At 42.0% G+C, this 12,175-nt stretch overlaps 1 protein-coding gene across 8 annotated transcripts in view; it reads right to left on the reverse strand.

The window, feature by feature from the left end:
• ANKS1B (ankyrin repeat and sterile alpha motif domain containing 1B) overlaps positions 1 to 12,175 on the reverse strand; it is a 569,458-nt gene that overhangs the window by 61,020 nt on the left and 496,263 nt on the right. For all 8 annotated transcript variants that reach the window (XM_078146721.1, XM_078146726.1, XM_078146717.1 and 5 more), the window contains 2 exons: positions 9,244 to 9,372; positions 6,396 to 6,467 (listed from right to left, as the gene is read on the reverse strand). In XM_078146721.1, coding sequence (XP_078002847.1) covers positions 6,396 to 6,467; positions 9,244 to 9,372 — 201 coding nt within the window. The remainder of the gene's footprint in view (positions 1 to 6,395; positions 6,468 to 9,243; positions 9,373 to 12,175) is intronic.

Here is a 12,175-nt window from a genome sequence, read left to right on the forward strand (position 1 = left end):
TGTTGTAGTAGACTGAGGGCTAATCTTAGAGTCAGGAAGATCTGGGTTCCAGTCTCATATGTGACCTACTGGCTCTGTGACCCTGAGAGAGTTACTTTATCTCTCATACTGCCCAATCCCCCCTTCCCCCCAAACTCTCTAATGAGTTGGCTGCCCATCTGCAGTAGCAAAGGGAATTTCCTATGCTAATGAAATCACATATACGTGTATATATACATGTACACACGTGGGTATATACACAGTTGCCTGTGCTTAATAAACAATCAGATGTATGCCTAATGAAAATGTCAAGAAATTAATGTAAGATTATCTTGATACCTCAAATGTTGAGAAAGTAATTTATATAAATGCGCTTGCTTATCATCTATCAAGTTAGAAATTCCTCCATCATCATCATCAAATTTACAAATGAAAAGTCATTTCCTGGTTCTTCCTAGGAGGAGAAAAGCAAGCCTTTGTAATACTTCAGAATATCATAGAAATCTCACTCAAAGCAGATTTAAGTCAAACCCCACAGGATTTGAGCAAATCACTGGATTTTTCTGAACTTCCAAGCTGTGTATTTTAGCTAATGTTAATTTCCCACTCTTTTTCAATGGATACCTGAAATTAATACTGACATATCTAAAATAGAAAACCCAGGCAATTCCCTTAACCTCTTAGTCCCCAGACAAATCTCCAACCCTTCCAGCTTGAGGTGGATGATCCCATAAACACTTGTGGTTATTACTGCAATTCATCTCTGGAATCACATTTTTCATGCAGAAGGGACCCAAACAAGTAGGGTAGCTTTGGAACTACCATGTTAGATTTGAAATAGACTAGAAAACCCTCCTCTATAGAGGAGAGATTCCCAGTTTCACATGTAGACCTCTTTTTTTGGTTCTCCTTCTAAGAAACAATTTCAGAATTGAAATGTGATGTCTGAATATTTCTGAAATTCTGTGTGTCTTAAAAGAACAACAAAAAGAGGTGTACATGTGAAATTGGGAATCTCCACTCTATAACAGAGGGTTTTCTGGTCTATTTCAAATATTCCAGTGTATTTCAAAAGTCAAGGAAGTGGGTATTTGGTGCTTGCTTGAAGACCTCCTAGGAGGAAGATTCTAATTTCCCAGGCTAAGCCATTTTAGGACTGATTTAATTGCTAGGACAGTTTTCCTTTTCTGACCTGAATTTGCATATTTTGAATTTGGACCTATCATTTATCCCTAGTTCTGCCCTCAGGGCCCAGCAGACCAAGTCAAATCCCTCTTCCAAGCACTTGAAAACAGCTATGATGTCTCCCTGAGTCTTTTCTTAAGACTATGTGTCCCTAGTTCCTTCAGTTGCTACTCATATGACATGGTCTCAGGGTCCTTCCTTAGCCTGGGTGTCCTCCTCTGGGTGCTCCTAACTTGGCAGCGTCCTCCATAGAAGATGGTGCCCAGACCCGGACCCAGTACTGCAGGTGTGGTCTGACCAGGGCAGTGGACAGCAGGACTGTTGTGACCCATGTCTCAGTACAACCTTAAATCAGATTAGCTGCTGATCCCAACCATTGGCTTATACGGAATTCTCAGTCCATTAAAATCTTCAGGTCTCTTTCCAGACTTCTGATATCAGAGTCCTCCACAAGTGAATTCTAACCTAACTTGGAGACCATCAAGGTATAGTGGATGGGGAACTGGACTTGGACCTAGAAAACCCCAAGGCCAAGCCTCGCCTCTAGTCTTCTTGACTATGGGACTCTGGGCATATCACTCAAGCTCTCAACGCAGCCAGGCAGCGCTCCAAGGCATAAACCTCAGAGAGGGTACTGAGCTGCATTGCTATAGGGAGTTTTCTCATCTGGGAGTTCCTTAGACAAATCAAACCACACATCTGGTCCTTATCCCTATCCCTACCCCTTCATGTACAATTCATAACACTCCAGCCAAAATAAACTGTTCCCTATTCCAAGGACACCTCCTTCACCTTCCTACCATGTGCCTTTGCTTACATAAGAATAACAATGGCTAGCATTTATTTAGCGCTCTAAGGTTTGCAAAATGCTTCATATGTGTTACCTCATTTGATCCTTACAACACTCCTGCTTGGCGGGAGTTTTTAGTATTCCCATTTTACAAATGTGGAAACAGACTCAGAGGGGTTAACCAAATTGCCCAAGGTCACAGCGTGTAAGTGTCCAAGGCGGGATTTGAACTCAGGTCTTCTTGACTCCAAGTCTGTCACTATGTCACATAACTACAACTAACATGGTAGCTTATGCCTTTTGCCACCCCTATCAATTTCAATTTTTTTTTCAGTAGTGCCCAACTCTGTGTCATCCCCTTTGGTGTTTTCTTTGCAAAGATACTGGAGTGGTTTGCCATTTCCTTTTCCAGATCATTTGACAGATGAGGAAACTGAGGCAAACAGAATTAAGTGACTTGCCCAGGGTCACACAGCTAGGAAGTGTCTGAGGACAGATTTGAACTCAGGAGGATGAGTCTTCCTGACTCCAGGCCCAGAGCTCTGTCCACTGTGCCACCTAGCTGCCTCTCAGCAAGTCACTTAACCCTGTTTGCCTCAATTTCCTTATCTGTAAATTTGTATTTACCTTACATATGGTTGACATTCTCATCCTTTATACATAATCTCCTTAAGAGGAAGGATTGTTCCATGCTTTGTACTTAAATCCATAGTGCCTGGAACATAGTAGGTACTTAATAAATGCTTGCTGATTGCTTGCTTATGTATCTAGAGGCAGTGTGGAATAGTGGTTAGAGAGTTAGTCTCAAAGTTAGGAAAACCCAGGATGAAGTCTCACCGTTCATATGTACTGGTTGTATGGTCCTGGCCAGCTCGCCTAACCTCAAAATTCTTCAGACAACCTCCTTAAAGTCTAGAAATTGCCACCATGGGCCAATTAGCAACAGGAGAGGAAATTCCTTCACCAAGAGTTTCCTATGCAAATGAAATCACAAGTTCAGCTCATAAATATATATGGTATTTTCCTCTTGTAGAATGTAAGCCCCTTGTGGGCAGGGGCTGTTTCTTTCCTGTGTATGTGTCTTTCTATCCTCCAGTGCTTGGCATATCGAAGGCACTTAATAAACCCTTCTCAAAGTGATTGAAATCATAGCTTTTGCATCTGATGAACCTGAAAATAAGTGAATGAGAAAGGCCTGTTTAATCAGGTGTGGAGTTAAGAGTTGCCTATAGTCAAAGCAGCAATAAATACAGCCCCTATTTTCATGCAAACAACTCATAACAAAAGTGAGGGCTGCACACCAGAAGATTTGTGCTGGAGAAGAAGAATGGTTTCTAAATAGGCAGCACTTCCCAAGCTCTCAATTTCAGCACCAGTATAGTATTTAACCACATTGTACTCCATGGAGACCATTAAAACCTCTTTGCGCTTGCTATCAGAAAGAGATTTTAGAAGCATCCAACTCCAAGCAATTAATTGAAATCTGAATCACAGATTTGGTGTCTTTTAAATAGCATGTGCATGGTGAATTCTTTAGAATGATGACGATGATGCCCTAAATCTGATTGCAGCCAGATAATTTAGTTATGAATATTGAACAGAGATGCTAAGTTTTCTTGGGCCAGTCTGTAAATATCCCTAAAATTATCAGTAAGCTTTAAGGACTGAAAAACCTAAAGTATTCAGGTCACTCTTTCTAATTCCAGACAGGTCCTTATTTTCATGAGTATTATCAATTAGTCATGGCATTTAGTTTTGCTATATGTATATATATTTTGCTATACCTCTGTGTTTTTTGGTTGGGATCTATGATTTCATTGGCACGGGGGACTTTTGGTGGAGAAACTCCCTTTAGCAATGCAGATCAGAAGCTGCTCTTCCAATGATAATGAGAATAGTCAACATTTATATAATGATTTAAGGTCAGCAAGGCACCTTACAGACATTTCCTCATTTGTTCAAAGGCTCAGAGATGGGGAGCTCCTGAGTCTCTGGATCTCTGGCCCTGGAAGACACATCCTTCCCTTCGTTCCTGCCCCCATTGGTGAGTTTTTCTGGTAGCCTTCATTTTCAGTAGGTGCCCAGGTTAGCTCTGCTTCTGACTCTCCAGATTTCTCCTAAATGCCCCTATGCTGGTTCCTTCTCTACTCCCCCACCCCACTTTTTAACCTCTGTTTTATGACTTGTTTTCCCCATTAGAATATAAACTCCCTGAGGGCAGGGGCTGTCTTATTGCTTTATGTTTGTATCTTTAGTTCTTAGGCGTAGTACCTCGCACACTTACTATAAATGCTCTATTTAGAGCTGGGATGGACCCATGAAGTCTAACTCTTTCAATTTAAAGATGAGAAAACTGAGGCCCAAGTAAATGGCTGAGGCAGGATTCAAATCCAGGTCATAAAGATTCCAAGTTCAGCATTCCATCCATGATACCAGAGGGGTCAAAAACATTCTCGAATGTTGCTGAACTAGATTAAAATATAATTTTTGTTAGTCATTTTCGGTTGTATTTGACTCTTTGGGACTCTATTTGGGGTTTTCTTGGCAAAGATACTGCAATGGTTTGCCATTTCCTTCTCCGGCTCATTTTCCTGTTGAGGAAACTGAGGCAAACAGGGTAAAGTGACTTGCCCAGGATCACAAAGCTAGTGTCTGAGGCTGGATTTGAACTTAGGAAGAGGAGACTTCCTGACTCCATGCCTGGCACTCTAACCACTGTGCCACCAACTGTCCTGACACTATTAAGTGACTTGCCCAAGGTCACACAGAGAGTAAAATATTTAACAGAATAAATAAAAATACAGTAAAACACGGATAGTATTACATTTTAAAACTAAGTCAATGTACAGCTAGTAGGGATCCTTCTGTAAATATTAGTGACCCATTTTTTCTATGTGAATTTGCCACCACTGAACTATATCTCTCCTTTGAGTACTGCTTGGGGGCATTGAGAAGTTCTGACTTACCCAGGGTTATGCAGCCAGTTTGTATCAAAGGTAGGACTTGAACCCAGCTCTTCCTGACTCCCAGGCTGGCTGTCTACCCACTCTGCCTAGCTATATACTTAGAATCATACAATTCAATTCAGTTAAACCTAAGAAGCATTTTGTAAGCATCTACCACATGCTCACAGAGATAAATAGGAACTGGTCCCTGCCTTCAAGAAGCTTATATTCCACTTGAGGAAAAATAACGTGTGCGAAGGATCAGTAAATACAAAATTAGGGCTGGAAGAGACCTCAGGCATCATCTACTTCCAAATTTTAGAGAGAAAAGGAAAGTGAGGCCCAGTGACTTGTACCAAGTCACCCAGCTAGAGAGGGGCTGAGCTGAGACTAAATCTCAGCTATCAAAATACCTCTGGTCCAGGGCTCTTTCCATCACAGTCACAGCACCTGGTAAAGAAGATATTTCTGGAAGTTTTGGCCTATACTTCTCTCAGTGAAAAAGCTCTTCTGTTAAGAAAGCTAGAATACAGCTGGGCTCATAACAGGGCGCCTCTCTGATTCAGGTTCCCTAGATCTTTCTGCTATAGGATGAAACACAAGAGTAAAGCAGTCACATCACACGTAAGGGCAAGGACCTGGGTTCAAATCCTAAATCTGCTACTTGTTACCTCTGTGACTTTGGCAAATCCCTTTCCCCCTTCTGAGCCTCAGTTTCCTTATCTATAAAATGAGGGGGTTGGTTTAGATGGTCCCTTCCAGATTGAAGTCAGACTCATGCAGCTTGTTTACACATGTGTAATTCATTCCAAATTGGTTCTGACCAATAGGAGCTTGTGGGGAGAAAAAGGGGCTTCTCAAATTGGGTCATATTCATAGTCTTATAGGTCTACAGCTGGTCTGGACCTCAGAAGCCCTGGAGTTCAACCCCCTCATTTTACAGATGAGAAAACTGAGTCCCATGCAGGTTAAGTGACTTACCTAAGGTCACATGGGTAACAAGCATCAGGTGGGATTTGAACCACCTCCTCTGGCTTCAGAACCAGTGCACATTACACTGTACTCTTGTAACGTATAATCTAAGACCATAGACCTAGGATTGGGAAGAAGCACAGAGACCATCTAGGCCAACCCCCTCATTTTACAGTTAAGGAAACTGAGGTCTAGAGGGGGGAAAAGAGTTGCCTAAGGTCACAAAGGTAGTAAGTTGCATATTTGGGATTTGAACCCAGGTCCTCTGACTCCAAACCCAGGGCTCTTCCTACTGTACCATGAATGGCTAGACCTTCTTCTTAAGAAGTTCTGAGTCTAGGAACAAATATAAAGAAGCTCTCAGACCAACCTGAGAAAGGACTTAAGTAGGAATGGATGGCCCCAAATGCCCAGTGCCATTTTAGCACCTGGACAGCTGAAGGAAACTCCAATTTCAGAAGTTTTAACTTGCTATGTGAGCATTTACTATTTTGGTTTCTATACAGAATGGAGGGGTGACTTACCCTCATTTTGGCACATGCATCTTGTGTTGATTCTGTCCCTCGGAGCTCTTTAATCAGCATAGAACCTAAATACTGCAAGAAAGCAAAAATTCCGTTCTCTAGGATTGTCTAATAGTGTGAAAGGCAACCAGTCAAGCAACCAACTGAAAAAGCATTAAATGAGAACCTACTATGTGCAGGGGAGGATTATCTAATAGTATGAAAGGCAACCAGTCAAAGGCAAACCAACTGAAAAAGCATTAAAAGAGAACCTACTATGTGCGGGGGAGATAAAGATGAAATCGACCCAGTTCCTGCCCTCCAGGAGCTTACAGTCAACTGGGATTTATCCACAGATAAGGGAAGAAATACAAGATATTTAAAATCAAAGGAACGGGTCTAGAGCTGGGAGGGATTGCTGAGTCCATTCCATCTAGTCTACCCTCCCTCCTACAGTTTGCCAATGAAGAAATGAAAGCCCAGGAAGGTTGCCACTTGTCTAAAATCATATAGGTAGTGTCACAATCACACAAAGGGCTGGGTGTGGCACAGAGGGAAATCCTCTTGAAAGAGGTGACCAGAGTGGAGCCTTATGGGGTTCCAGAAAGAAAACAGACATTTTCCCAGTCGTTCTCTGGCCTGATACTTGTTCTCCAAAAAACCCCAACCCAAAACAAAACTACAATATTCACTTGGTATCATCTAACAAAAATCACATTGAATTGCAAAATGGAGCATCTAAAAATGTGCTTCCCCCTTTTTGTGACGCAGCAATGTCTGCAAAAACAAATAATCCCAGCGTTCTCCCTGTAATTGCAGGGCTGTATGTACCCTACAGCTAAGAGACCAAGTAATGCACAGCCCGTTGGGTGATTCAGTTGCCTAGGCAATTATACTAGGCAAACACTGTTCTTTGGGGGGAAAGGGGCCCTTTTCATTCACAGCTGCATGCATTGTGGCTCACCCACCTGAACAGGGGTGAGGATGGGGAAACTGGGCTCCCTGGGGTTTAAGGGCAGAGAAAACCAAAATGAGGCAGTTAAACCTAATTCCTCCTCTGGAAACTTTGGCACTGTACACAATGAATGGGGCAGGAAGGAGAAACAGACTAGGAAATGATCAATTACTTTTAGAGGATTGTGCCCAGGAAGAATCCTGACTCTGGAATCAGAGGGCCTGGGTTCAAATCCTTCCTCCACTTCTTATTACCTGTGACACTTTGTCCAAATCACTTGACACTTCTGGGCCTCAGTTTCTTTATTCATAAAACGAGGGCGATGGACTATCCTCTGAGTTCCTTTGTTTCTCTAGAGCTAGGATCCTTTTGGAATGAAGTCATGAGGCTACTGGGTCACAGATTTAGAGCTGGAAGGGAACTCGGAGTTCATCTGGTCTAATTCGCTCATTTTCTAGAAGTGGAAACTGAGGCACAGGTTGGCGAAGTGATTTTCCTGAGCTCTGACACATCAGAGACTGGGTTTGAACTTGGGTCTTCTGACTCCAATTTCAGCACTCTTTCCACTGGACTATATCCCATTCAAAAACGTTTTGGATGGAGTAGAGCACATTCATCTTAATCACATACCCATTTGATCGAACCAACATATAGGATCATAAATATAGATCTGGAAGGTATCTAAGAAGCCATCTAGGCTAATCTCCTCTTTTTATAGATGAAGAAATGGAAGCTCAAAGTCACACTGGCAGTGAACATCCCAAGAGGGGATTTGAACCCAGGTCCTGCTAATAAGGCTACTAATGGCGGCACTGGGATGTACCAGTGGATGCATCTCCATGACACATGCCATTGGAACCATCCTGGAGTTTCAAGATAGCTTTATGCTGGGACTATGCATCATAGGGGAGGAAATGGTCTAAGAGATGCCAGAATCTCCATCAGGAATATTTGAATCCAAATGGAATTAAGGGAGAGCTGGCCAAGGCAAACCTTTATCTTTTAGGTTAAGTGGGAAGTTTTCCCTAATTAAGCCAGGGAGGTAAGCTGCAGAGGACTCAGCTACAACTTGTACTGTAGTCATAGAAACCACCAGATGCCTCAATGCCTGCCATCACTTTTGAAATTTACCTGTATATGTGACTCATAATCTTCTGCTGAATATAACTAATTCCCCAGCCCCACAAAATAATAATGATGATGATAATAATAATAATAATAGTAATCAGAATGTTGTAATAAGGAAGGTATATGCTGAGACTAATAGCCTCCAAATTTTAAGGTAACTGATGGATTTGGGTAGACATGACCTAGTTAGGCTCCTATTGGTGTCAGTAAGGAATCCCCCCTGAAGTGGTTGCATAATCAACACTCCATATTTCTATTAGGCTGAACCAATGACTGTACCTTACACAGTAACAACTTTGAATAGTACAAATTTGAAGAAATGCAGTCACTCCAGGGGATTCATTAGTTTCACTAATTAGGAACTAGCTGCATTTTCTTTTTTCCCCCATCTTGCCAAATCCTCAGAAGGTAGCACTTTATTTTAAGAACTCAGTGAGGAGGCAAAGGAATACTGTGGACTTTGGTGATTAAATGCTTTAACTATGCAATCTTAGCATGGCGATTCTTTTCTGGAAAAGACTTTTCTAGGAAGGGATGAAGAAAGGAGGAAGGGGAGAGAGAAAGGATGGAATAAGGAGGGATGGAGGAAGGTAAGAATTGCGGAGGGAGAGAAAAAGAGAAAGCATCTGGAAGGTAGGTGAAAGGGAGACTAAGGAAGGAAGGGGAGATTTTGGAGATAAGCATTGTTGGACTTTAGATTAAAAAAATAAATAAAACTCAACTCAGATCTTTCCCCAGAGAACATGCAGTATTGATTACTTAACTATGGAACGTAGCGTGACTTACAAAAGCCTTATAGTCACATGACTGGAAGATGAGTTTCTCTGGGTGATGCTGCCAGTACTGGACAGGTGTTGATGCTGTGGCTTCATTAGGCGGTCTCAAAGTAATGGAGGGCTCTCCCCAGTCTCCTGTCTGAAAATCACATTTATTCTCAAGGTAATATAAGCAGTAGGCAATGTCATGATGCTTCTTCACTGTCTATAGCTTCAGCTCTTTTTGTCCATGCACTACATACATGCATACTGTGGTGGTGTGTAGGCATACAAATTCTATGTTGTAAATCTACCGCATATCTGTGACTAACATTCCATGTTCCCAATGTTTCATTAACTTTGAAGTGCAAGTGGCAATGTGAATTGTTCTAGCTGTAGAATATAAAACGGAAAGCTTTGAAATAAAGTTTCAAAATCTGATCATTTAAGTAATTAAGAAACTAAAACATTTAAACAGAAAATGAAGACATACAGAGATGATAAACTAAGTCTACCAACAGAAAAAAAAAAAAGAAATTTCGTGTTGGAAAGCGTTTTCTAGTTGAATATATCATAAAATTTATTTCACAATGTGTTTACATCCAGGATGTTTCTGTTCCATAATCGTCAAGCCCCTTGTTTGACACTGGCTGCCAATCATTTGACATCTCTGGAGGCAAGGTGTTGCTTAAGTCAAGTAACTAAACAAATTCTAAAAGAGAAGTGATGTTAAATGGTGACAGCTAACATCCCACCTCTGAATCCAACTCCATTAAAGTCATAACCCTTTTGCTGCTCTCTTGATAGGCATAATTGCTTTCCCTTAGAAGACCTTAAAGTACAAATAACATTTAAAATGTCAAAGGCTGCATTTGGCCCACTTAAGCATATACCTGCGTGTGAGAAACTGAATTGGTAATTACAAGCATTGGCTCTCTCTTGATATTTCCAGTGTAGATGCTTACCCACCCCCTCCCGCCTACTCCCAAGCACACGTGCATTCCATCACTGCATCACCATTCTCTTCTGTGCATTTACCTGTTACCGTAATTGACCAGTGAAATAATCTGCAAATTCAAAGGCCCATGTGGGTGTTTCTTCTCGAGTGTGTCTCTGTGGGTGGGCAGCAATAGAATTCCTGCAGATAATTGTACATTCTTCCCTGGTGGAGATGTTGCCCATTTTGTCTTTTATCTATCTATTTATTTATTCTTTTCTGTTCAGATGGGTATAACTAAGACTAGATCTTTAGAGTAAGACTAGGAAACCCTAGCTTTTTAAACAAAATAAGACTGGATGTGAGTTAGATTCTGGAATCTGATTTTCTCCTTCCCCCAATAATAGGGGAAAAAATCCTGACTTTCTAGGAGATAAAGGCAAAAAGCCCTTGGGAAGGCAGTTGAGAGTGTAAGACCCTACTACAATCGCTGAAAATAAAGCTTTAGTGAGGGATTAACTGGAGAGGGGCAAATTAGAGAAACAAGATGATCCCCCAGGACAAAGGCCTGGCAGGGAATAAAAACAGCCTTTATTGTGATAATAAACTTGTATGTTTGTGCTTGGGGACAAATGATTCTCTTTCCAAGGCTTTGTTTTCCTGTAGGAACAGTGTAGCCTCCTTGAGGAAGAATGTCTAATTTGTCTTTGTACCTTCCTCCCCAGGGGCTGGCACAGAGCCTTATGAGTGAGTAGAAGGATCCCCATCTATGTTTGTCTTCAAGGGTGCTCTGGCACCATCACCAGGATGTGGGAGTCAGAGTAGGCTACTGCTAAGTTACTGAAATTCTTCCCTAGGACGTTGCCAGCGGTGGAAAGGGGCCAGGCAAACCAATGCACGGCCTCTGCTCCTGGAAAACCCTGGCTCATTCTGAAGTCCCCAAAGAAGGTGGCTGTCATTCTGTAAAGATGGGGCCATTTGCGAAATGGGCAGGCTAAAACCAGGCCTAGGGTTGCAGGGCTGTTATTTGTTTGGAAAAATTCTGCACACATTAAAAATAATCCTAGTTCAGGAGCTCTTGGCTACCTCCTGGAGGCTTTTCCCTCCATCAGATTGCCAGTTTCTATCTTCTGTTGCTCCTTTTCTCTCACTTTCTGTTATCATTCTACTATTCAAATCATTAACCTCCCCCCCCATTCATTTCTACTCTGGTTTCCTACTTTCCATCTGCCAATATCTTAAAGACATTCTTTCTGATGCTATTCATTTAGGGATTATGTTTTCTGACTCTTTCCTGATTGGGTCTGATTCTTTAAGGTCCCCTCCACCCCCAGCAATCAGAGTTAAGTGACTTGCCTAAAGTCACTCAGCTAATAAGTGTCTGAGGACAGATTTAAATTCAAGTCCTCCTGACTCCAGGGCTGGTGCTCTATCCACTGCACCACTTAGCTGCCCCATTCCCTTCTTTTTTTGATGTGAAGCTTTTCTGTTTGGAAAAGCATTAATGAATGACCAGTGATCTGATGTTCTATTTCCCTCTGACATTTTCCCTGAAGAATCTTACCCTTTTCTCTTGTCCTTATAGATCATTACACTTGGTAAACGTTCTGCCTAATCTTTATTCCAACTGGTTGGAAGCAACTGCCCCAGAAACTGAATAGATTTGAAAGCACAGACCAAAATCTTGTTGGACAGAGAACTGATGACCTTAGAATGGTGAGAGCTCCTGGTGGCCCAAATGATTTGAAAACCCAGGATTCCCAAGATGGTCAATCACCGCCCCTCTCCCAAACCCTCCCTACAGCCCCAGCATGACCCACAAGTATAATACAATACTACAAAGATAATACGACACTGCCACACAACAACAGGAGTTTGCACACCATACAAAAGGGAGATCTGGGGAATTCAGTCACACGGCCAAAGAGCAGCCCCAGACTCGGTTGGTGCATTTTTCTCAAACCAAGCACCTGCTTCACATTTCAGCTTTATTAGTGGTAGAGGGGAGCTGGGGAGAATCCTCTTT

Source organism: Phascolarctos cinereus, unplaced genomic scaffold (assembly GCF_003287225.1).
Source record: "Phascolarctos cinereus isolate Bilbo 61053 unplaced genomic scaffold, phaCin_HiC Scaffold_1;HRSCAF=81, whole genome shotgun sequence".
Taxonomy (NCBI): domain Eukaryota; kingdom Metazoa; phylum Chordata; class Mammalia; order Diprotodontia; family Phascolarctidae; genus Phascolarctos; species Phascolarctos cinereus.